This window comes from Pongo abelii, chromosome 12 (genome assembly GCF_028885655.2).
Source record: "Pongo abelii isolate AG06213 chromosome 12, NHGRI_mPonAbe1-v2.0_pri, whole genome shotgun sequence".
Classification (NCBI taxonomy): Eukaryota; Metazoa; Chordata; class Mammalia; order Primates; family Hominidae; genus Pongo; species Pongo abelii.
In genome coordinates, this window is record NC_071997.2 from 74,311,950 (window position 1) to 74,337,001 (window position 25,052).

The 25,052-nt window shown below is 36.6% G+C and overlaps 1 protein-coding gene across 10 annotated transcripts in view; it reads right to left on the bottom strand.

The window, feature by feature from the left end:
- Window positions 1–17,984, bottom strand: part of VRK2 (VRK serine/threonine kinase 2) — a 112,395-nt gene extending 94,411 nt beyond the window's left edge. For 2 of the 10 annotated variants that reach the window (XM_054548160.1, XM_054548161.2), the window contains exons 1-2: window positions 17,670–17,906; window positions 15,531–15,671 (exon numbers count right to left, since the gene is read on the bottom strand). In XM_054548160.1, the coding sequence (XP_054404135.1) occupies window positions 15,531–15,666 (136 nt within the window). In that variant the 5' untranslated portion in view covers window positions 15,667–15,671; window positions 17,670–17,906. Of the gene's footprint in view, window positions 1–15,530; window positions 15,672–16,750 lie in introns of all 10 variants that reach the window. The other 8 variants (XM_054548156.2, XM_024242223.3, XM_063713667.1 and 5 more) reach the window with 8 other exon arrangements.
- Between the last annotated feature and the right edge of the window lie 7,068 nt (window positions 17,985–25,052).

Below are 25,052 nucleotides of genomic sequence, written 5' to 3' on the forward strand. Positions count from 1 at the left end.
TATTTTATTGCTAAAAAAATTTTAACAATCATCTGAACTTTTAGCAAGCTATAATCTTTTTGCTTGTGGAGGGTCTTGATGTGGATAGCTGCTGCTGATCAGGGTAGTGGGTGCTGAAGACTGGGGTGACTGTGGCAATTTCTAAAGATAGCAATGAAGTTTGCCACATCAATTGACTCTCGCTCTCACAAAAGATTTCTCTGTAGCTCACAATGTTGTTTGTTAGCATTTTATCTACAACAGACCTTTCAAAATTGAAGTAAATCCTCTCAAACCATGCCACTGCTTTATCAGCTAAATTTATGTAATACTCTAAAATTTTGTTGTCATTTCAACAATGTTTACGGCATCTTTAGCAGGATAGATTCCATCTCAAGAAACCACTCTCTTTGTTCATTCTTAAGAAGCAACTCCTCATGAGTTAAATGTTATCATGAGATTGAGCAGTTCAGTCACATCTTCGGTTTTCACCTCTAATTCCAGTTCTCTTGCAACTTCTGTCACATCTACAGTTGCTTCTTCACTGAAGGCTTGAACCCCGCAAAGTCAGCCACAAGGGTTGGAAACAACTTCTTCCAAACTCTTGTTAACATTGCTATTTTTATCTCCTTCCCTGAATCATGAATGCTGTTAATGACATCTGGACTGGTGAATCATTTCCAGAAGACCTTCCATTCATTTTGCCCAGATCCATCTGAGGAATCATTATCTATGGCAGCTGAAGCCTTATGAAATTTATTTCTTAAATAGTAAGACCTGAAAGTTAAAGTCACTCCTTTGATCCATGAGCTACAGAAGGGACACTATGTTAGCAGGCATGAAAACAACATTAATCTCCTCGTACATCTCCATCAGAGCTCTTGGGTAACTAAAGTGCACTGTCAACAAGCAGTAATATTTTGAAAGTAATTTTTTTGTTTCTGAGAAGTAGGTTTCAACAGCAGGCTTAAAATATTCAGTAAACTCTACTATTCGTGCAAATGTATGGGGTACATGAGAAAATCTGTTACATGCATACAACCACAGTGACCAAGTCAGGGTATTCAGGGTGCCCATTACCCAAGTACAATACATTTTTGTTAAGTATAGACATCCTAGTCTGCTATCAAACACTGAATTCATTCCTTTTAGCTCACTGTATGTTTGTACCCTTTAACCCACTTCTTCTTCATCTCCCCTCTTCTCCCAAAATGGGTGATGGACAGCTGTTCTGACTCATATGTTAAAAAAAAACAAAACAAAACAAAAAAAAACTGTGATATATGCCTTAAATATACACAATTTTTAAAATAAGAAAAATAAAACTAAAAAAAAAATCAGTAAACCATGCTGTAAAAAGATGTGCTGTCATCCAGACTTTGTTGTTCCATTTACAGGGTACAAACAGAATAGAGAGTAAACATAATTCTTAAGGGCCTTAGGATTTTCTGAATGGTAAACATTGGCTTCAACTTAAAAGTCATCATCTGCATTAGCCCATAAGAAGAGAGCCATCCTGTTCTTAGAAGCTTTGAACCCAGGCATTGACTTCTCTCTAGCAATGAATGTCCTACACAGCGTCTTCTTCCAATAGAAGGCTGTTTCATTTACACTGAAAATTTGTTATTTAGTGTAACCACCTTCATCATTGATCTTAGCTAGAACTTCTGGATAACTTGCTGCAGGTTCTACATCAGCACTTGCCACTTCACCTTCTATTTTTATGTTTTGGAGATGACTTCTTTCCTTAAAACCTCATGAACCAACCTTTGCTAGCTTCAAACGTTTCTTCTGCAGCTTCCTCGCCTCTCAGCTTTCCCAGAATGGAAGAGAGTTAGGAGCTTGCTCTGGATTAGGCTTTGGCTTAAGGGAATGTTGTGGCTGGTTTGATCTTCTATCCAGACCACCGAAACTTTCTCCTTATCAGCAGTAAGGCTGCTTCACTTTCCTATCATTCATGTGTTCACTGGAGTAGCACTTTTAATTTCTTTCAAGAACTTTTCCTTCGCATTCACAATTGGGCTAACTGGTGTAAGAGGCCTAGCTTTTAACCTATCTGAGCTTTCGACATGCCTTCCTCACTAAACTTAATTATTTCTAGCTTTTGATTTAAAGTGAGAGACGCATAACTCTTTCTTTCACTTGAATACTTAAAGGCCACTTCAGGGTTATTAATTGACCTAATTTCAAAACTGCTGTATCACAGAGAATAGAGAGGTTTGAGGAAAGGGAGAATGATGGGAGCATGGCTGGTCAGTGGTGCAGTCAGGCCATGTGCTACATTTACCAATTAAATTCACTGTCTTGTATGGGTGCAGTTCATGATTCCTCAAAACAATTATGATAGTTACAAGAAAGATCACTGATCACAGATCACCATAACAGATATAATAACAAAAAAGTTTGAAATATTGTCAAAATGACCAAAATGTGACACAGAGACATGCATGAAGCATACGCTGCTGGAAAAATAGCACTGGTAGATTTGGTTGATGCAGGGTTGCCACAACCTTCAGTGTGTAAAAAAACACAGTACCTGCAAAGCGCAATAAAGTGATGTGCAATAAGACAAGGTAAGCCTGAATATGGAACAGATAAAGCAGAAATGCTAAGGTTGAAACATGGGACAGGAGACCAGAACCCTTACCCCTTTCACCTCTACACCTGGGTTCCATAGAGACCAGTGTGAAGACTTAATGGTAACTGGTTTGTCATTTTCTGAATTTATTTATAATATCTCCAGTCATATTTATAATTTCTTATTGAAGGTCTGCTTTCTCTTCAAGGATAAAAATAAACAATAGCATTCTCATTATATTATATTATATTGTATTATATCATTACATTTTCACTTTGTTCTACTAACCTTTTACCCTATATACATCCTTGTTTAGCTCTCTTAATGATTTTTACTGTGGAATATAAAATAACAGATCCTGCTATTGCTTTACTGTTTACTTACATGTGCATGAAAAACCTTAACCTTTTAGTGTCTTTATATCTTATCACTTTAAGTATTGTTCTTTTGGCAACCGATTATGAAGTTCTGTCAGTGATCTTCTTTAATTGAGGCTTACAGACTTTTTTTCCAATGCAGTTAGCTGACAATTTTATTATAATACACTAATTTATATAATTGTTATTTTTCTTTGCTGTCTTTGGCCAGTTACTTACTGGTTGTGGTATATATTACATACTTATTTCATTTACCACAAATTGTATCTTCCAACCCATTTATCTATTTCTCAAACATTAACACTAATAAACTCTAACTTAGCTGTTTTTATTATTATTAACTAAATACATTTTGAGCTTCCCTAAAGGGTTGATATGTAACTTAACTGTTAACCCTATGATTCTGAACCACAGTTCAATTTAATTTAGAAATTTGAACTTTGTTATGAAACTCTATATTCATAACTTATAGTTCTTAAAAAAAAATCCCCCAAGTTTTACTAAACTGGTTTTGCTTTATATCATCAAATCTTAATATTTTAACTCATTTATCTCTCGTAAGTTATTTTCAATCATACACTCCTTTCAAGCCTATTTTAGTGATAATCTATTAAGAAATGATTTCAGGTTTACTAAGACCTCAAATGTTTCCTTCTACCTCCTAAGAGACATTCAATTTGGCCATACAATAGAATGAGCTATTATTTTTCTTAGCCATCACAAATCCTATTTTCAAAGCGTATGAAGTAAGGGCTGAAGTAGTTGACCTCCCTTCCTTAAATAATACTGTAAATTCTGTAATTTAGGTTTAAAAACCTAGTATGTAAGAATCTTTAGCCCTGTTCCTGCTCTTTCGAAGCACTTTCTAATCTTTATGCTGAAATTAGGCTGTAAATAAGGGAAATCTTTCTTATGTTTTTCATTATGGTCTTTATTTTGCATGTCTTTACATTTTCATGTGATATTCTTACTATCCAAAGAAACACTACATAAACAGATAATAGAACCATTATTTTTTCTTCTTGATGGTCTCTTTATCTCATTTTTCTGTGACTGAGATCTGCTTCTTTACCAGCTGCATCCATTATTGCCTTAAGGCCTCTATCCATGTGCCAATATCAACAGATCATTTATAAATTTAACTCCCTCTTTCAGGATTTAACAGGTTTTCACAGTCAGAAGGAACTAAAAGTGCTCCCCTTCCAAAAAAAATACTTATTTTTTACAGTAATTGTTTATTATAGTCAATCTACATTAAACTAGTTAATTTCAGAAGATTTATCTTGCTCAAAAGCTTTCTGCTAGAGTAGACATTCTGATTATTCTGGAAAACTATACAATTTTTTCTTCCTCTTTTCATCACACAGCAACATTTACCTGTTAGCTATACAGGTTTGTTTTGTTTTCTTCTCACTTTTCTTGAAGTGTCTTGTGTGGGATTTTTTTTTTTTTTTTTTTTTGGTCAGTTTTACTACTTTTACTTCTACTATCCTCCTTACACTGTGTAAGATAAAAGGTTTACATAACTAATTCTCCATTCTCAATTATAATACATTTGACATTGGAGATGTAAGACAGAACTGTAATACATGATTTTTTAATAGAAACAAGATTAAGTATAATGAATAGCTTTTCTTTACATTCTCCAGAATTTGAAATTAATAATCCCATATCCCTGTAACTGCTCAAGAACATGTATTTAATGTAGTAACTTGTGTTTGTTCATTCTTTCCCTTGCTAAATATATATACACCAAATAAAAAAGTATTCTAGTATAAAATCTTGCATTGTAATAGCTAATAACTATCTCTTCTCTATTATAAACACCCAAAGGTTTACCACTACATGAAATCTTCTACCTTCTTAATGAAATCACCCTTGAGTATGTAATAAATCATTACTACTGTATAATATCTTGAAATAACTAATTTTAGTTATTTAAAAATAATTTTCCAAAACCTAGACTTTTCTTATAAATAAAATATAGTGGTATCTGAAACAAATTCCGTAAAGGGATATGTTCTTTAACACGATCCTATTTATCTTAAGTATTTTCTGTTTGTTTTACTCTTTAAAAGACCTACTTTTCTAAGCAGTATATCTTTAAATTATTATCCAATGAAAAAAATATAGTCAAGAATCATTCAATATTTATAAAGGTATCTATTTTTATATGGTGCTTATTAAAATCATATCATAGGGATTTAAACAGGTCTATTTAGATCTTCCTGTTGCTTATTTGACTCAAAACAAATGTATAAAATGTATAAAACTAGACAAATGTATTCAGTTTTGCAAAGGCATGAAAATCCAACAAATCTTTCTCATCAGATTGCATGAACTATTGGATGACTATTCGCACTTTTTTCCATAAAAATATTGTTTGAGGTATGGTACATTTTTAATGTAATTTTTCCAGTGCCTAACATTAGGTTTACTATAAATATCAGATGTTCTTTCACAGATTTTGAGATCTTAATAATATCAAAAACATATCACTGGTGCTCTATGCCTTGAGTTGTCAATCTGAATGAAAATGACACCATTATTAGCATCATCACTAACAGATTTCTTAAACTAGCTGCCAATACTATCAATTACATATTTTGCTGTTACTTTAGAAATGAGCTTGTCATAAGCATGCCACTTGTCACTATTTTATCTGGCTAACAATAAATTCAAGTGTTCTTTGACAAGGGACATCAGTAGGGCAGGGACTGGAGTTCAAATATAGAAGAGACATTTTTAAAATTGTGGCCAGGAGGTAATTTACGTATCCTCTTTAGGCCTCAATGTCTTCCTTAGTTAAGCTGCTGAAAGGATTCAATGAAATAATTCATGCAATGCACTTAACACAGAGCTTGGCACACACTAAGTGAAAGATTTTAGTACTTGATAATAAATATGATAATTTCCTAAAAAAAGAATTCAAAAACTAGTCCCAGCATTTACCAGATACTACAGACACATTTGACACATCTACTACTCTTTACCAGACTCTTCTTTCATTCTTTTTTACTTTTCTGTGTTCTATGTTCATGGCCTCATCAGTGAGGCTTTGGTAACATTATCTCTAAGAGGTTCATTAGGTGGCACTCAGAATACCTGAAATGGAAGCTATGTTCTCTATGCGCCTCTTTCACACATGTTGAAGCTTCTGATTGCTCTTGCTTGAAATAAATTTGCGGGAAGCTGCCTTTACTCCACACTAAGCACTGGAGAGAGAAAAATGGCCAGTGTCTCTGGGGAATAATTAACAAAAGACAGTTTGTTTCATCTTCATGATAAAATACAGCATCCCTATTAAAAGGCAAATTCATCATTCCCAAAAGTTAAATAGAATGACACTTTTAAAGTAATTCCAGCTGATTAAATTTAGGGTTTTGAAAAAAAATTAATTCATGAATATACTCTGAATCTTTCATTTGATTTTAAAATGTATAAATGTTCATTTAACTTTGAGCCCTTGCCTCTCAGTGTTCTATTCTGAGCTAGTCAAACAAGTGGTAGCAGGCATGCTGGGCTCAATAATACTGCCTCTCATATTTAAATACTCTATTTCACTTGGATTGCAAATTAAAGACAGTCTCCTGAATGCTGACACATTTTCAATGATTGATTTTGCAAAACGTGTTGATTTTTCCTACACTGTTTTGCCTCTCTGTGTGTCAACTTTGGCCTTCTTTTCTTGCTCCTTTGCAGCACTGCTGCCTCTTTGAAGACATTGTCTGCTTGATATAAAAAAAAAAGTGTACATTAAACCTCATGACTAATTATGTGGATAGAAAATTCCTGATCTCAAACATAAAATACCCCTGCCCAGAAACCATAACAAAAGCTTCTGACTATATACAAAACCCTTAATCAAACCTTTCACAGACTTGGATTAAAAGAAATCCCAATAATTTATTTTCTGTTAACGTTGTGCTTACATTCTTTGAAAAGTTGATTTCTTATGCATGTTACATACCTGTAAGTCAATCCATTTTATAGTAAACACTATGCTTTTCCCCACGAACGTTTATACTTGCTATTAGGTGTACTTCAATTAAATACTACTCAGAAGAACTGTTTTATTAGAAAGAGAAAACTGATTTGTCTTAACACAATGTCCATTTTTTAGTCCCCTCTCCATACTATGCATTAACAGAGTAGACTCTTCACAATAAATACTACAATCTATGGATTAAGTACACAGCTTCTTGTATTTTAAAAATATACTTGAAAAGAGAATAAACACATACTTTTATCCCTTCAAACTCCCCAAAAGATACAAAAGAATTTATCTAAATCTGAAAGTACAGTGCCTTACACACAGGTCACATATAGGATAGAGTATGGAATTTTTTCGTCTCAGACAACCTATTTATTGGGAAAATCATAATAGAACAGTTCTAGAGTTAATTTAACAAATCATTTTTTAAGAACTATAACATGCAAGGCCATATTAAGCACTGTGAGTGACTGCCTGTAAGTGGTTTATAATGTAGTGTCTGTGTGCACACATGTTGGGGGAAACAGGTTAAAAAGACAGCATACAAAATAGTGACCATCTGAAATAATGAGGGGAGCATTGTGTGAAAGCACACCATCGGAACAAAGAAAGAGAGAAGTTATGAACACTCCTCAGCATGCCTCTTTAGCATTTCAGAATTTTCATAAAGCCTACCAAGCCACCATTTGTTTCCACAACCAGTCCTAGCAGCAGACCCTCCTTGCTTCCAGTCTACCAAGTCTAGGTATTCTGCTGTTTGGCTGTTGCTTGCCTTTTTGTTAGACCAACTCTCCTCTACCTCTAGTTGTACATCTCACACCGTTACCAAGTACCATAAAAGCATCACATGCCACCACACTACTATTTTGGGAAGCCCTGCAATGACTACCAGTGTACCAATTAACCAGTCCAACCCTGGATATAAAATGTTAGTTCCTCAAAAATGTGTTGCAGAATGGGAAGATGAGAGGAGGTGGGGTGAGAGTAGCCACACTAGTTACTCTTCAGAAATAGCCACACTACCTAAGCAGAACAGGTTGGATTAAGGTCTGCACATGAGCCAAAGCTGAGAATTCATTGCCTTTGTTGGCTCATGTCACTTCTTTAATTAATGTCACTTTCTCTGGTTTAATATCAGAGCAAGTGACAAGAGTGCTTCTGGATGAATTGTGTTTTCCGAGGACTGTATGGCACACTCTCCTGCAGTCTGACAGAGGGACGTGCCAGTTTTACTTGGCAGTTACAATGCACCAGCTTTAGTTTTAGTAGTTTAATTTGTGGCAGTTATATGTTTTGAATACGTTGAAGTATTCACAACGGTCTCATGGAATCTGTTCCATAGATAAAGTTTACACAGTGAAAAAGCAAAAGCAACGGCTATAAGGCGATTAGGAAAAGCTTCTCTTGGCCACAGCTGGTCTTACAGGCATTCCTGTAAATTTTAGAGCATTTAAAAGACATGATTAAAGTGATCAGAAGGAAGAGTGCCCTCTCTCAGGGGGTGGGGGAGGGGAGTTCTGTAGTGGGTGTGAGACAATCAGAAGGAAATATGATGCTTACAACTCAATTTTATGCAAAATCCATTATTCAAGAAGCAAAGTTTATATACATGATAGACATGCAATGAAATAAATGTAAAAATAGAAAGTTTTGTTACTTATGCATTAAGTTGGTTCTAACATTTTGGTTAACTAAGTTTTTATTGATAGAAAACTCAGAAGATTTTCTGCATTGAGGAGAAAGGACTAAACTTTTTCCTTTGGTTTGTTAAAAATCTTTCTGTTTCAGGATGAAATTTTCTGAAGGTCTTTTATTTGGAGTTTTCCCTTCATCTCCTTTATACAATTTTGTGAAGCTTCATCAGCTCATAGTGAAAAGAGCTGCCTGCCACCAAGGAGTTCTTCTAAACTTTGCTTGCCCTTTCTAAATTTAGGGTTCTTTACTGCAGCAGGTTGAAGATCTGGCTTTGATTGCACCTGGCTCTGCTGGAGAATAGAAATATTCATCTCCACTGAATGCATGCTGCTCAAGTGCTGGAGGCACTTGCAGGAGAGTAACTCTCATTGGAAACTTCATTACAATACTTTCTCTTCCCTGCATGAAGTAGTAATTCTCATTCACCAAAGATAGGATTTTGCCTGACACAGCCACAGGAGCTGCTGTTTGACTTTCAAAATTAATCAACTTCTAAGCTGGAGTAGAAATGGCATGTCCTTTAACCTTAAGCACAAAAAGCTCTCAACAGACTGTAGTTTTTATATCCCTGGATGGGAATTTGGGCCCCTGATACTTAAACTTGATTCACATACTGGGTTTCTGGCATGCTTTTGCCCATACCCATCTGCTAGCCTGGCACTGTGCCCATTCAGAAGGTGTGATGCCAGTTTCAATAGGGCATAGGTGCCAATCAAAGATGGGTTTGGAGGGGCAGCATGCAGAACGCAGCAAAAGTCAGTTCTTCTGCCAGAAGATCCTCCTGTTATCATATAATGCCAATGAAGGGCCACATGCTTCATTGCTTGGGATCACATTGCATCTGTAGATGTTTCTGGCCTTCAATGGATGTCTTTCTACAGAATATTTCCCTCAAGTATTACTTGATCAAAGATGTTAAAGAAAAGATAAATCCACCTGGCTAACAAAAGGCTATGCTTTTAAAAGAAACAAGGGAAGTCCTCAACAATTATCTTGAAATAAATGCTGAGTTTTCTATCTTTTCTCCTAAAATATTTTTTCACGGAGAATACAATAGAGTGTTCAAGAATAACTCAGTCCATGTGATGGAGCTATCAGGGACAAACATTCTAAAGAAATACTAATTGCAAAATCAAGTATCTAAGCAGTATAAAACCATAAGTGCCTTTAAGTGTAGATGATGAACAAATTTTCATCATCCAAGTAGCTAATTTCTAATGAGTTCTCTCATTTAGAGCTTTAAAGTTTCTTAATTTTCTTCTCATTTATCTGATATAGACATTCCTGTGTCTTAAAAGAAGAAACACACCTCATACTATTTATTCCTCTTCTTCCTTATCTAAAGAAAAAAAAACCTAAAACACTTCAGAAGCAGAAGTCTATCCATATTTCATAAGGAAGCCAGAGCTCTCAAAAGCTGAGAATTCTTTTATTGTGTGGCAATAGAGGTGAACTCATTTCAGGAAGAAGAAATTTCCCCACAGCAATAGGTTTCAAATTAAAAAAAAAAACCTTGACCACTGTAAACAGTTACAAGATATTAACAGGTCCAGTGGAAGAGACATAACACATAAATGCACTGAAGAATAGAGTATTTTATAAATCTTCCCTTAAGACAAAAGAATTTGACAGTAAAATGTTGAAAATGAAGAACCGTAATATAAAATATGCTTAAAAAATGGATATTTAAAAAAATGAAAAAGCCAAGCAAAAGCCAAGTCTTATAAGTCTCCCTCTTAATGGAAGGAACCCAAACTTTCTTAAACACCTAGATTTCTTAATTGATAGATAACTGGGTACTGCTATCTCTTTAAAAACTCAAAATTTAAATATAAACAAAATTAAAATACATCTTATAGAGACTTTTATTTCTTGTCTGTAAGTCCAACAAAGGTATTAAATTTACAAAACTCCAAGTGATCCCTTCCTCGTTTTGAGTTTATATTACCTATTATTTACACCTTCTGGAAACTAATTTATCATAAACACTATAGTTTCTAGTACAAATTATTCTCATTTTCACATTTATTCAATTCTTCTCTTCACTCCCACATTATCATTTGCAAAATTGCCTAATAACAATTGCAGCGGCACCACAACGTTGCATTGTGTCAGATAAGGCTATTTATCTCAAAGCTCTCTATAAAACACTACCAAAATAACATTTAATAACATAATATGTAATGAAGCAATATGTATTCCAACACACTACTTTGTTGCTAGCATTATCACTGGGCTCTTCTAAACTTTATTCTGCATACCTTAAAATCAATCTATTACAGCTCACTATTTATAAAGAAAATAAAAAATTATTTTATGAAGTAAAAACATTCTATGTATGTGGTTTATATTTACTTGTTTTAAATATAAACGTTTCCTTATCAGTAAAATAAATGATCTAAACTTTGCTAATTTCTAAAAACCTATCCATCAACAAAAGATTCCTTCTATGTTTCTAAAGTACAAAATTAGGCTAATCTGACAGCATGATCCAAAAATGTCTGGCAGTCACTTTGATGAAATTTAAACATCTGTCCATGGATAAATGATCTGATTTTCAGGCTTCACCACAGTTAACTTTAGTTATAATAATGTGTTATTCTTTATAAAAGCTTTGAGATAATATCTTTATAAAAGATATTGCTACTGATGTTCTGTCAATAAAGCACATGCACATCCTTTTAGATGATGTCATGATAGGTGCCTTGTCTCAACTTTCCTGGTGACTAAGGATACTAATCTGTAGCAGATCGAAGAGTGACATCTATAATTATGGGAGACAACAAAGCAAACTAGCTTGTGTGGGTTAAGAACTCCAATCTCAGTCTCAATTTCTCAGGCAAATAACTGTTGAACATCTATTCTGTGCTTGACACTCCAAAGATGCTAAATGGTCATCACCGTGCCACCTTCAAAAAACTAAAACTGCTACAGATAAATCATATCTTTTACTTATATAATCAGCCTTCAAAAGAATGTGGCTAAAGTTTATCCTGTCATTCTGTTATTCTCAATTTTGAATAATTTCTGAAACCAATAGCTTTAATATCTGAGGCAGATTAAATACAGCTTATATGAGAACTTTTCACTACTATAGCAAATTTTAGGGGGAGCTTTTATCAGTTAGTAAAATGTCATAAAGTCTTATGCTGACATTCTCTATGTTCTCAGTTTTACCACATTAGTAGTTAAACCGACCAAAATTCATAGTAGAATAAATAGAAAATCCACCCTTCCAATGGAGTTCTTTGTCATCATCTTAATCCACTATGGCAGCATTTTTTTTCTTTTTTTTGAGACAGTCTCACTCTGTCACCTAAGCTAGAATGCAGTGGTGCAATCTTGGCTCACTGCAACCTCCTCCTCCCAGGTTCAAGCAATTCTCATGCCACAGCTTCCTGAGTACTAAGACTACAGGCACACATTACCACAACCAGCTAATTTTTTGTATTTTAGTAGAGATGGGTTTCGCCAACTTGCCTAGGCTGAAGCTCAGGCAATCCACCCGCCTGGGCTTTCCAAAGTGCTAGGATTACCGGCATGAGCCACTGTGTCTGGCCCCACTATGGCACCAGTATTAAGAATGGGAAAGTCTATTGAAATAAATAAATAAATTACATTTATTAAATGCTTACCAAGTTCCTTAAAAAAAATCTCATTTAATTCTCCTCACAATTATTATCACAATTATGCAGAATAGAAACAAAGAACCCAAAGGATTAAGTAACTAGATGAATAAGTGGCTTCATCAGGTCAGGATTCAGGTCAGATATGCCTAATGCCAAAACCTCCGCTATTATTTATGCAATTCTCCCGTAATTTACTTGGTTCTGTGTTATACCCAGCATTATAGTTAAATTCTAACCCTCAGTTTTCTCTCCTTCCTGAAGTTTAAAAAACTTTTTCACTCATTTGATACTAAAATGACAGCAATGTTTCCCATCCCCTAAACCAGTTTCCTTTCTTCCTTTTTCCTCCCCTTCTCTTTTCATATTCAAAGAAAGAACTTTGACTTTGTTCTTGTATTCAGACTTTTCACTCTTATAGCTATTTCTATTAATGCTAGAGGCACATTATATTTCTCCAAGTCGAGAGTAAATACCAAACTTCTCTGCCCCTTCCCCTTAACTGTAAGCTGCTGATTACCGAAAGGCCCTGGCTACTGATCTCAAAGCTAGAGGACAGTTGTACATGTACAATGAGCTAGACAGAGCGGCTAGTTTCTTCTCAGCCTTAGGCAGTAAATGCTGATCAAGTGTCTGCTGAAAGAGGGTATCTGGAAAGAATTGAAATGAATGTCACTGGACACAAAAGTATTCAGGAAAATTTGAATTTTACTGCTGCTTCTCTTCATTTATGTAGAGGAAGTGATGAGAACCATGGTAAAATGCAAAAACATGATGTAATTTCATATTGATTTGTTTGTATAGCTTTGAAAATAGTAAAAACTAAGTTTAGTGAAGTTAAACTGATTCTATGATTCATTAGCATCACTTTTAATGGAACAGTTACAAAATTTGGAACACACATCTTTATTATAAATTCTGAAGTAGTGGAGCCTTTTTTCTGAAAATAGCTAAATATTTCCTTAAAGTCCTTCCTCAATGGTGTGCACTTGATAATCTTCCTAGGTAGGGTCCAGGTTCTAAAGTTCAGATACTAGAGAATGTTCCATTACATACTGAACCCTGAAAATATATTTTAAAACAAATAGTATTATTTTGGTAATAAAAAAAATAAGTAGGCTGGGCACAGTGGCTCACGTCTGTAATCCCAGCACTTTGGGAGGCCAAGGTGGGCAGATCACCTGAGGTCAGGAGTTCGAGACCATCCTGGCCAATATGGCAAAACCCCGTTTCTACTAAAAATACAAAAATTAACCAGGCAGGGTGGCAGATGCCTGTACTCCCAGCTACTTGGGAGGTTGAGGCATGAGAACTGCTTGAACCTAGGAAGTGGAGGTTGCAGTGGGCTGAGACTGAGCCACTGCACTCCAGCCTGGGCGACAGAGAGAGATTCTGTCTCAAAAAAAAAAAGTAAAAATATGTGACACTGTACTAGACTGAAAGAAGTAAATATTTTTCTGCATTTGAATAGGGACAAGTAAGTCACATGCCTATGCAAGTATATTCCTTTATCATAACAGTAACAAGAGTGACTATGTGTACACATAGATACATACAGGTATACAGACATACACTATTTAATCTTAAACATTCACTTGAATTTAAATACATGAAATATTTACATTTCAAGAAAATCAAAGAGATAAGATCAACACATCAATACTTTTCTCTAGTTCTTTGAAATTACTCAAATAATACAAACATCAGAAAACCAAAAGTGAAAAGCTATGGAATCCAAGGCTATAGCTCAGCCACATCAGAAATAATTTATTCAACACTATACCTCAACCCTGAGTCAAGACAGTATACTAGCGATCTTAACTCTTTGCTATAAAAGAGAATTCACTAAGTTCAAGTTTCAAACAATACTTATCCTCATATAGTCTTTATTTGCACTATTCTATACAGCAGCCACATGTAGTTACTGAGCATATGAGCCACGTGGGCTAATTGGGCTCTTGAGACTAGATACACCTTGGATTTGGAAGACTTTCATTTAAAAAAGTAAAATATTTCATTTCTTTGAGAGCATATTGAAATAATATTTTTGATATACCGGATTAAATATTATTAAAATAATTTCACCTGTTTCTTTTAACGTATTTTAATGTGGCTCCTAGAAAATTTTAAACTACATATGTAACTTGTATTACATTTCTATTGAACAGTGTTGACTATGTCACTCAATCTAGCACTTAATAACCATAGTATTTTTTCAAGCAATTTCAAGCAAGTTTAAACCCTTTAAATGGGTCCTTTACTTGACCCATACAATTTTTTGTGCTGATCTTGTCTTTCCAACTAGATTAGACACTTAAGTATTTAATAAGCAGATATTTATTGACCAAATTTCATTCACTCATTCAAAACTACATTCTTAATTTTATCAGAAAAGGATCTTTATGTTTCAGGATTCATGAAGCATGTTTTTTTGGAAATATGTGATGAGAACCCAAGATTCCCTCAATGGAGGTATTTTATCAACTCCTTAAACTCCTATAGAAATAGATGTGATCTCAATTTCAAGTCAGTACATTTAGGAGAATTTATCCTTGAGGGTATATTTTTAAAAATCACTACTATTTTCCTTATTTTATTCATCAATCTTTTGATGGATATCCCCTCTTCATTCCAACTCAATGATCCATTAAAGTTCAGTGTAATTTTTAAATGCTTAAATGCAATGTAAAGGCCTACCCAGCCCATGGTCCCTTACCTGTACCACAGATCACAGAAAATAATTTTGAGTGTTTATTTTTTCAATTATCCCAAGAATGGCACATCCCTAGGACCACTCTAGATGCACGAGAGAGAAGTTAATTCATTTCACAGAATAGATGCCTTAAGTTTTATCTATGAATTCTCCAGTAGAGCCCAGTTAAGAAATGACTAGACTCTTGTATTGCCTAAATATTAATGATTAAGATTCACAAAGAGAAAGTGTTTTTATCTATACAGTTGTGGTTTCTCATCTGAAAAAAAGCATGTTTCTAAGAAAACAAGCTCTCAAAAAAAAGAAAGTTAGCATTTTGTCTGGCAGATTGTATAATTATGCTCTAAAAAGACTTCTAAGATTTACTCAGAAAAACATGGACAACAAGGAGTGGGTCAGTGATGTCTTGAACCTAGACACTGTAATCTATTATTACTTAATCAAGTACAATCATGAATTTTAATAAAGTACACATACGAATTCCATATTTCCATTCTTAAAATACCACTAAGTAATCACAGTTAGTCACAGATATAAGAATAGTTGGTAATTTAAGGTTTTACTTTACCTAAATATATCAATCCAAATCCTCCAGAGCCAATCTTCTTGCCCAGTACCCACTGATTGCCTTCCATATCATCCAGAACCTTGCCTTCTGGAAGTGGAATAGGAAGTTTGTATTTTTCATTTCTTTTTGGTGGCATCACTTCTGTTGGCAGAAGGGGTGAGATAAATGGGTAAAAATAAAAACAAACAAACAAAACTCTTAAAATACATTTCCCAAAATGTCTTCAATGGGGAACTTTCCCAGGTTCCCAGAAATTAGGATTCTAAAGTTAATTCAGTTTGGAAAAGCCCACACATTATATTCAAATTAGAAATTCACATACATTACAATACTGAGATCTAAGAGGTACAGATATTTTTAAAAAACAGAAGCAAACTAATCAAATTTCATCCAAAATTCATTTCGGGGGTCTATAGCACATATTAACAGTACAGGATACACCTTAAGAAACACGAAATTAACAATTTCCAATGAAAAAAGAAAATACATTTGATGTACATGGAAATATTACTTTCATTGAGAATGTAAAATGTTAAAAGTGAGAAGGTCTTCAGTCACTAGGAAAGAACACAGAATTGGATTGGGAAGACACAGACAATGGCAATGGACATCTCACCACCAAGTAAAGCACATGACACCGAGTAGGTACTCAGTAAACATTTGTTAAATAAGCCAGGGATTTTCATGGATATGTAACTTAGCAGAATACTAGGCCATCAGTTCCCGGGCTGCCAAAACATTTTCAGCATTTTGTCTTCCTACCCTCTCTTTCTCAGCTCACCACAGTGAAAATAGTCCTGCCTTAGCGATTACAACTGTGCCACCAACAAAAGCATAATCTCCATAGCACAGCCATGCAACTTTAATCAACTAATCATAATTGTACATAGGTTAGCAAATTTCTCAATGGGAAATTCTGAGTTAAAAGAGCAAATTTCTTAGGGGAAAATATATATGCCAGCATATATGCCTGAAAATAATTTAAATGTGAAGGTAACCATGATCCTCTAAGTATTTAAAACTATTGAGTTTCTGACATGAAAGTTAATTAAAAACATATATAGTAAATGTAAAGCTTTCTTAATATAATCTTCCTATCTTCCATAAGAGAAAGTATCTGTTTTGCCTTTAACAGGTTTTTCCTCCTTCACTCAACTGCTTTTTTACTTAGCAGCATCGTCCCAGGTAAAGTCGCTGCGTGTATCTTTAACAATACTCACCTTCCTCCTCCTGATAGGCACACAAGGGAAGCTGGGAATTTGGATGGTGAACTATGCCTAGAACATTGATTGTGTCATAAAGCAGGAAAAGTTTTTGTGGAGGTTTCCCTTAACCAGTACATCATATAGGCTGGTACCTATTACAGATTCACTGATTTAAAACTTAAAGTCTACGAAGTGTAAACTAGTGATTAAGGAATAAATTCTAAATAATTATAAAAAGGATAAATACACTTTGGGGCAAGGCAGCGGCTTCAGGGCTTGAGGCGGTAAGGGAGACTGACTACGAAATGCACATCCTGGGGGCGAGTCCCGAGTTCATCTGCCAAGGGAAACGACAGCCTCCTCTCAGGGCCAGTCCCTGTCAGGGGTGTCCCTTCGGCTTCTGGGTACCTTCTCAGGGCTAAGATGAGTCCTCAACACGAGTTTCCGGGCAAACTGGTACCCACGGGTTAACATGTGCCTGGGCTGACCTCCAACCCCGCCGCGGCCCCTGACCCTGCGGAAGGTAACGAGAAGCAGCGCGGCCCAGCCGCCTAGTCCGTCCGCGCTTAGCACGCCCGGGACTTACGGCCAGCCCCGCGCCCCAACTTCCCGCCACAAGTTCTCTCTGCACCGGCAAAAAGAGAAACTCCACCCACTTTTCCGCTAACACGTCGGACCCCGCTTTTGGCAAACGCGAGTAGAAGGGGACGCCTTGTCCTCACTCCCAGCGGGGAAAAAGGAACCAAACGCGGAAGCAGCGACTCTGCCTGGGCCGGGGCTGAGGACCAGGGGCTGGAACGGGCCGGGGGCTGGGAAGGGCCGGAGTACCCGGCATCTAACTCCGACGGCAGCCCTTTCCCGGGCGGGGCCGCGGCTCCGGCACTGCAAGCGGACGTGCCGCCCGCCACCCAAGACCCCAGAGCAAGAGACTGACCGGGCCTCAGGATCCCCCGCCGCCGGGCCGCGCGCACCACTTCCTGCTTGCCGCTGGGACGAGGCGGAGCCCCCGGGCCTACAGTCCCGCGGGGAGGCGGGCCCAGCACTCGAGCCGGCCCTCCCTAGGACCTGCCTAACTTCTCTCCAGCTGCGTTGGCCTCGCAGTGCAGCGGCCCGCGGAGCCTTACACAGGCCGCAGCCGGTTCCTTTCAGCGGCCTGTCCACGCCCCGGAGACGCCCAGGGGAAGGAAAGGGCGCGGCTACGTGGGGAATGGGAGCTGTGTTGTTATTTCCGCCCTGGCCCGCCAGCGTCTGGACGAAGAGCCGCCGCCAGACCAGTTTGGTTCGAAATAAGCACGACATGCATTTGTGTAGGAGTGTTAGATCTCCTGTACCACAACCTGAGTACTACGAGCTTCCAAATGGCTAGTCCTTACCGAGCTCTCGCCGAGCAACTATTGGTACTAGCGAAGACTCCAATTAGGAGGACCTGTGTGTAACTCACCGCGTTTAAATTCTCAAAGGCATATTGGTTCAGGACCTGTTTCTGCCATTAATCGTTGGATAATTTAACACCGTAATTAACAAACCTCAGGTTTTTTTGTCTGTGAAATGGAAATAACCCTAGTTGTTAGATTATAAGGTTATTGGTTATAAGATTATGGCAATAAGGTGAGGACTTTATTAAGCAGTTTTCTAATACATAAAGACTCATAGTGGCCAGGCGCGGTGGCTCACGCCTGTACTCCCAGCACTTTGGGAGGCCGAGGTGGGTGGATCATCTGAGGTCAGGAGTTTGAGACCAGCCTGGCCAACATGGTGAAACCCCATCTGTACTAAAAATACAAAAAATTAGCCAGACGTGGTGGCGGACGCCTGTAATCCGAGCTACTCGGGAGGCTGAGGCAGGAGAAGCGCTTGAACCCAGGAAGCGGCGATTGCAGTGAGCAGAGAGCGCGCCACTGCACCCCAGCATGGGCAACAAGAGCGAAACTCAGTCTCGAAGGAAAGAAAAAAAAGACTCATAGTAAGCTTATATTTTAGACTAAACCAAACAAATGCTTAGAAAAAGATTATTAATACGTCAGCATTTTACATAGGAACCACCAATAATTGGTTGGGATGCAAATACTGAAAGGAAAATTAGAGCCCTTTAATGACTTTGATAGAATAAGGAATTGGGACTCCCTACATCTTTCAGACTGTCACCAAAATGAAAGATGGCATGAGAAGACGTTTCTAAAAACAAACAAAAAAGTATTTTTAAATAAACTTAGTCCATAGAATAATTGTGCCCTTAGTCATTCACTGGTCCAACAGTGTCCTTTCTTATTTTCGTAAGATATTTATGTAACGGATGCAATTGGTTACTGCTCCTAATATCCGTATTGGGTACTCTTTCCTCCTTTCCAAATTTGTTCAGCTTTCCACCACTTACCCGGCTCCCTTTTAAGAAGACACAATTCCAGTAGCAGCCACAGCAGATTACTTACTTGTAGGTGGTTCCTCTCCCTACAGGCATGTATCCAGTGTTAGTAAATCCTGTTGGCTCAACCTTCAAAATACATCCAGCATCTATCACTTAGCACCCTTACCTGCATTCTGGCCGAAACCATATTTTTTCTCTGGGTAATTGTATTACCCTCCTAAATGTTTTATATCCTCTTATCCCTTTAGTCTGTTCACAACAAACAGCCACATGATCCTTAAAGCTTAAATAATTACTGAACTTAAAACAATTCAGTGTTATTCCAATTTACTCGCAATTAGCCAGTCTTCGCTATGACTTTAAACAGCATTTCTCAACCTGGGCACTATTGACAGTCAGCCTGGATAATTCTTTGTTGGGGGTATAGGAGGAGGAGGAGGAGGATTGAGAGGTAGGCTGTCCTGTGCATTGTAGGATATTTAGCAGTATCCCTGGTCTCCTCAGCACTCCCTCCCACACAAGTTAACAACCAAAATGTCCCCCAACATGATGAAATTTTGCCAAAATTGCCAGTCGTTGAAAACAACAGTGATCTACCTATTATGCACTCCCACTCCCCAATCTCCTATTACTCTCTTCAACCACAGTGGCCTGCTGTTCTCAAGAACTTTTCACATTTCCTGCGACCTGGACCATTCTCCAACCTGGTATCTGTATGGCCTACTCCATCACTTCCTTCAGGTCTTTATTTAAAAGTCAGTTCAGTGAGACCTTTTCTAAACATCCTATCTGAAATTTCAGCTCACCCACAGTATTTCATAGCCTCTTTCCCTGGATTTTCCCCAGTACCTACTGCTATACAGCAATATATTATACAGTTTATTATTTATTTTGATAAAAGACAAATAATCTTTTTCAGTAAATTGTATGTTTCATGAGGTCAGACAACATTTTTGCCTGTTTTCGTCACTACTGTATCCCCAACCCCTAGAAAGGATATGGACAACCATTTCCTTCTTCAATGAATAAATGAATCATGCTGGCCCCATTCCAATTCCCATGATTGGTTTAGACAGTACAAAATAAGCATGTGCTGAGTCTAGGTAACGAGGTGAAAAGAAGTTTCCTGGACACATTCTTGGAAGAGATAGTCTCTGATGTGATGGTTAAAATGGCTGCAGTCATCATGTGACCACGAAGATGGGAAAAAGTACTAATCTAAAGCCCCAGGAATGGCAGAGTATTCAACAAATGTTAGAACAGCTAGACATCCATATATACAAAAAAAAGAAGAAAGAAAGAAACCTCAACCCTTAATTCACACCCCATGTAAAAATTTACTTGAAACTGATCATACAGCGAAATCTAAATACAAGATCTAAATCTAAAACTTTTTAGAGAAAATCTAGCAGAAACTCTATATAATCTTTAAATATGTGCACTTATAAAGTATAAAAAAAAAAGCTGGAAACCTAAAAGAAGAAATTGACAATTTAACTTCATCAAAATGAAAAACTTTTGCTTTTCAAAAAATACTAATAAGTTACCAAGGATTTGGAACAACTTGGAACTCTCTTATATTGCTGTTGATGGTACAGCCACTCTGGAAAACAGTTTGGCAGGTTCTTATAGTGTCAAACATATAATTAACATACAACCCAGCATTCGCATATTTATGCAAGATAAATCTAAACCTGTATCCACACAAAGACTTGTAGGGGAATCTTTAGAGCAGCTTCATATGTAATAGCCAAAACTGGAAATAAATTTCCATCAACTGGTGAATGAATAAGCAAATTATAATATATCTACTATACAGTGAACTATCACTCAGCAATAAAAAGGAGCAAAGCACCAGTATAGTCAACAAGCTGGATGAATACCAAAAACACGATGCTATGTAAAAGAAGACACAAAGGAGTATATACAATATAATAATTCGAAATTGAAGAGCTGGGATTGACTGCAAGGAGCTGAAACGTTGCAAATGTTAAATTTCTTTACTGTGGTAATAGATACATTATTATACATTTGTCAAAATTCCTCTAGTTATACACTTAAAATTGAATTATGTATAAATTATGCCTTAATAAAATCGATTTAAAAGAATGGCAAAAGAGAAAGATGGGAAGATTCTGAGTCTTTGAGGCCATTATTGAACTAATTCAACTAATCCTGAACCACCATATTTTCATATTCATCCATGAAGCGTTAAGTGTTCTTATGATTTAAACCACTTAGTATTGGTTTTTGTATTTCTTGCAGCCAGAATCTTCCTAACAGTAAAATAAAGTTTCAAGTTTCATAAGTGCCAATGATTTTTAAATGTTAATAAATTTGTACTAAATAAAAATGGCAACAGGAGCAGGTAAACCTATATTGAGAATATGTGTTTTTTTTAAGTGTCGGGATTTAATGCAGAATTTTATGATTCAGAGCATATTGCTGTGTGTATGTTTCAAGATGAAAACTGACAGAATATAGAAATACAAATTTTGGAACTAGTGAAAGAACATCTTCTGAATGAACATGATGAGAAACAAGAAAGAAAAGAGAATCTAGACATGAAAGCACTGAAGTGTGAGTCATCAGAAAAAAAATATGGGGAAAACTAGGTTTTCAAACAAAGCTATTTTGATAGATCTTACAGGCTACGAATGATTCACCACAAATACACACACACAAAAGGACTTTCTTGGCTGTATGCCAACTTGTAGGTATGGCATGGGTTCTGCTTTTCAAAGAACTGGGTGCTATAAAATGCTTACACTGGTTAAAAAGAAAAAGAAAAACCGAGCCATTTAGTAAGCATACTTTACAAGGCCAAGATCATTTCAAATCAATTAAAATGTTAAAAATGATGCATAGACAAAACATTCAGAAAAAGCCAATTTTTGTTATTTATTTAAAGTGAGATAAGGAGATCATATCAGTGAAAGTGTTTTGCCTGCCAAAGAAGAGCTAGTATTTTTGTTCTATAAAAATCAGGAGGCCATTTGCACTCATAAACTTACAATCTGTAAACAGCTAAGCAGTTCCTGACATAGAAATTTTGAAATTAATAATTTTGAAAATAATAGAATTCAGGTAAATGGAATTCCAAGCCCATTAGGTATACAATCAGAACAAGTATCTATGTCCTCTGCATTCTTTACATATAAGATCATTACAAAGTATAAACTTAATCATCCAAATGACATAATTCTTGATTGTCTATATAAATGAAGGATTAGAATATTAAAAATAATTTATAATGTCATATCAATATGTCACGTAAACCGGAAAGTATCTGAGATAAGTCTCAATCAATTTAGAAGTTTGTTTTGCCAAGGTTAAGGACGTGCCCGGGATACAGCCTCAGGAGGTCCTGAGAACATGTGCCCAGGATGGTTGGGCTACAGTTTGGTTTTATGTTTTAGGGAGACAGAAGACATGAATCAATACTTGTAAAATGTACATTGGTTCAGTCTGGAAAGGCCCGACAGCTTGAAAGGGGGGTGGGAGGGGGGAGTTCCAGGTCATAGGTGGATTCAAAGATTTTCTGAGTTTATCTAAAGACCTGGAATCAGCAGAAAGGAATATCTGGGTTAAGATAAGGGGTTGTGGAGACCAAGGGTATTAGTTTACTGATGGAGCCTCCAGGTAGCAGGCTTCAGAGAGAATAGACTTTAAATGTTTCTTATCAGACTTAAAAAGATGCCAGATTCTTAGTTAATTCTCTTCTGGATCAGGAAAAAGACTTGGAAAGGGAAGGGGATTCTCTACAGAATGTAGATTTTTTCCACAAGAGAAAGTTTGCAGGGCCATTTCAAAACATGTCAAAGAAATATATTTGGGGATAAACTGCTTCATTTTTTTTCAGGGCCTGGTATCTGTCTTGTTGGTATCTTACTGCTACAAAAATCTGTCTTGTCAGTCTAAAGGTCTGTGCTTTAATATTAATGCTGGTCAGTTGTGTGGGAATTTCAAAGGGCAGAGGGTATGCATACCCAACCACCCACTTCCATCATGGCCTGAACTGGTGTTTTCAGTTAACTTTGGAATGCCCTTGGCTGAAAAGAGGGGTCCATTCAGTTAGTTTGGGGGCTTAGAATTTTATTTTTCATTTATAGTCAAAAGGCTCAATAAAACATTTTTAAGGATATTAATTTGTAGAACCCTGCTGCCAAACAATGTAAATGTAAATATGTATCAGATTATCTCTCAAACAATTGAATGTAGTAAACCAAATATTGACTAGCCAAAAGTGGTATGATTCTTACCCTGTCCATTCCCCAAATACGAGCACCATAAAAGGTTAACTATAAGACTATATTTACACTCTACATCCTTTCCCCCCGCCCCCAATTAACATCCCTGCAGTAACCAAAAACATGAGCTGGATAAGGAGGAGAAGAGGAGCTGGCCGAATGATTTTGAAGCAGAAGCTGAATGTTCAATAAGAATAGAGCTGACACCTTCCGAGGAGAGGTAAGAAATAGTTTTCCTGTGTGGCATGTAAGTCATGCTTTTAGGCTTACCTTTCATGCAATTGCAACAGCATCCTCTAAGGGTCTTGAAAGAACCTTCTGTTCCCCAAATATTCCTGGCCATTCCCAGTGACTATCTCAGATGTGCTCCATCACTTTGTCTCTCCTACTGTGAACCTTTTGGTTGATATCTACTGTTGAGACATAGCTTACCTAACAAACTAGGTGGAAGTACCTGGCTAATGTTGCTAGCTGCCTTCTTCCACACAGCTCTATCTCTGACATTCTGTAGCTTGCAAGGCATCAAAATGGACCTGGGTTTTCTGCAGCCCTTAAGACACTTAAACCAAGTTGTGGTCCACACAGAAGCAAAGGCTTCTCTTGTCCCTTTGGGTCACAGTTTCTCTTACTGCTTTACTACTTCCACTATGGGGGCTAACAAATGTTTTAACGTAAACAGTGTATTTAGGGTTTCTTCTAAGTCTCACTGCCAATTTCAGGACCTAAGCATGCAGTTGGGAGCTAGTGGACACAACAAGTGAAAGATATTATGTTATATTCAGATTTATTTTTCTTTAGATATCATAAAAGTAATTGGACAAACCTAGTCTTCCTGACTTCCCCTTCTGTTACCTGTTATATTGAGTTATCTCACTGAAGACTCCTTGTTATTTCAGGCAAATAAACTCAGATGTCTGTGGATCTAGAAATGAGTGAAAAATGTAGATTCCAGCTGAGAGATACACAATTATCAAATTACTTAAGATATACCAATATTTCAATCTATTTATTGTAAAACACATGCTTACCTGGGGAACTAGCAAGACCCTGTCTCTGCCAAAAATTATTAATAAAAAGTAAAAAAAAATAGCCAGGTGTGGTAGTGCGTGCCTGTATTCCCAGCTACTCAGAAGGCTAAGGTAGGAGGATTGGGAGCCTGGGAGATTGAGGCTGCAGTGAGCTATGATCACAATACTACTCCAGCCTAGGCAACAGAGTGAGACTCTGTCTCAAAAAAAAATAAATAAAAATAAAAATAAAAAATAAAAATAAAATACATGCTTATGGTAAATATTTAAGAAAATATCAAGAAGTAATTATAGAGGGGGAATTGCCCATAAAAAATTTTAAAAATAATCTGTGTTAACATTTTAGTGCATTTCCTTTCAGAGTTTTATTTTTTATCCCGTAAAAGGTTTTAGGTTATATGCTTTCCACAGTTATACTCAAATTGTGTGTATATAATATTTTTATTCTGCTTTTCTCAGTTGACAGTATAACAAACACATTTTCCCCCTCTCCAGTCATCAGTCATGATCCCCCATCCTTAAACAATTAGTCACTAAATCCTGAGTCTTTAATATGCTTATTGGGGTAATGAGTTGGGGAAAGACAAGGAGTGATCTCAGGAAGCCAGGGAATTCATATTGAAATAAAAAGAAATGCTAGGGAGAAAAATAATTAAGAAGGCTAGAGGAGAAAC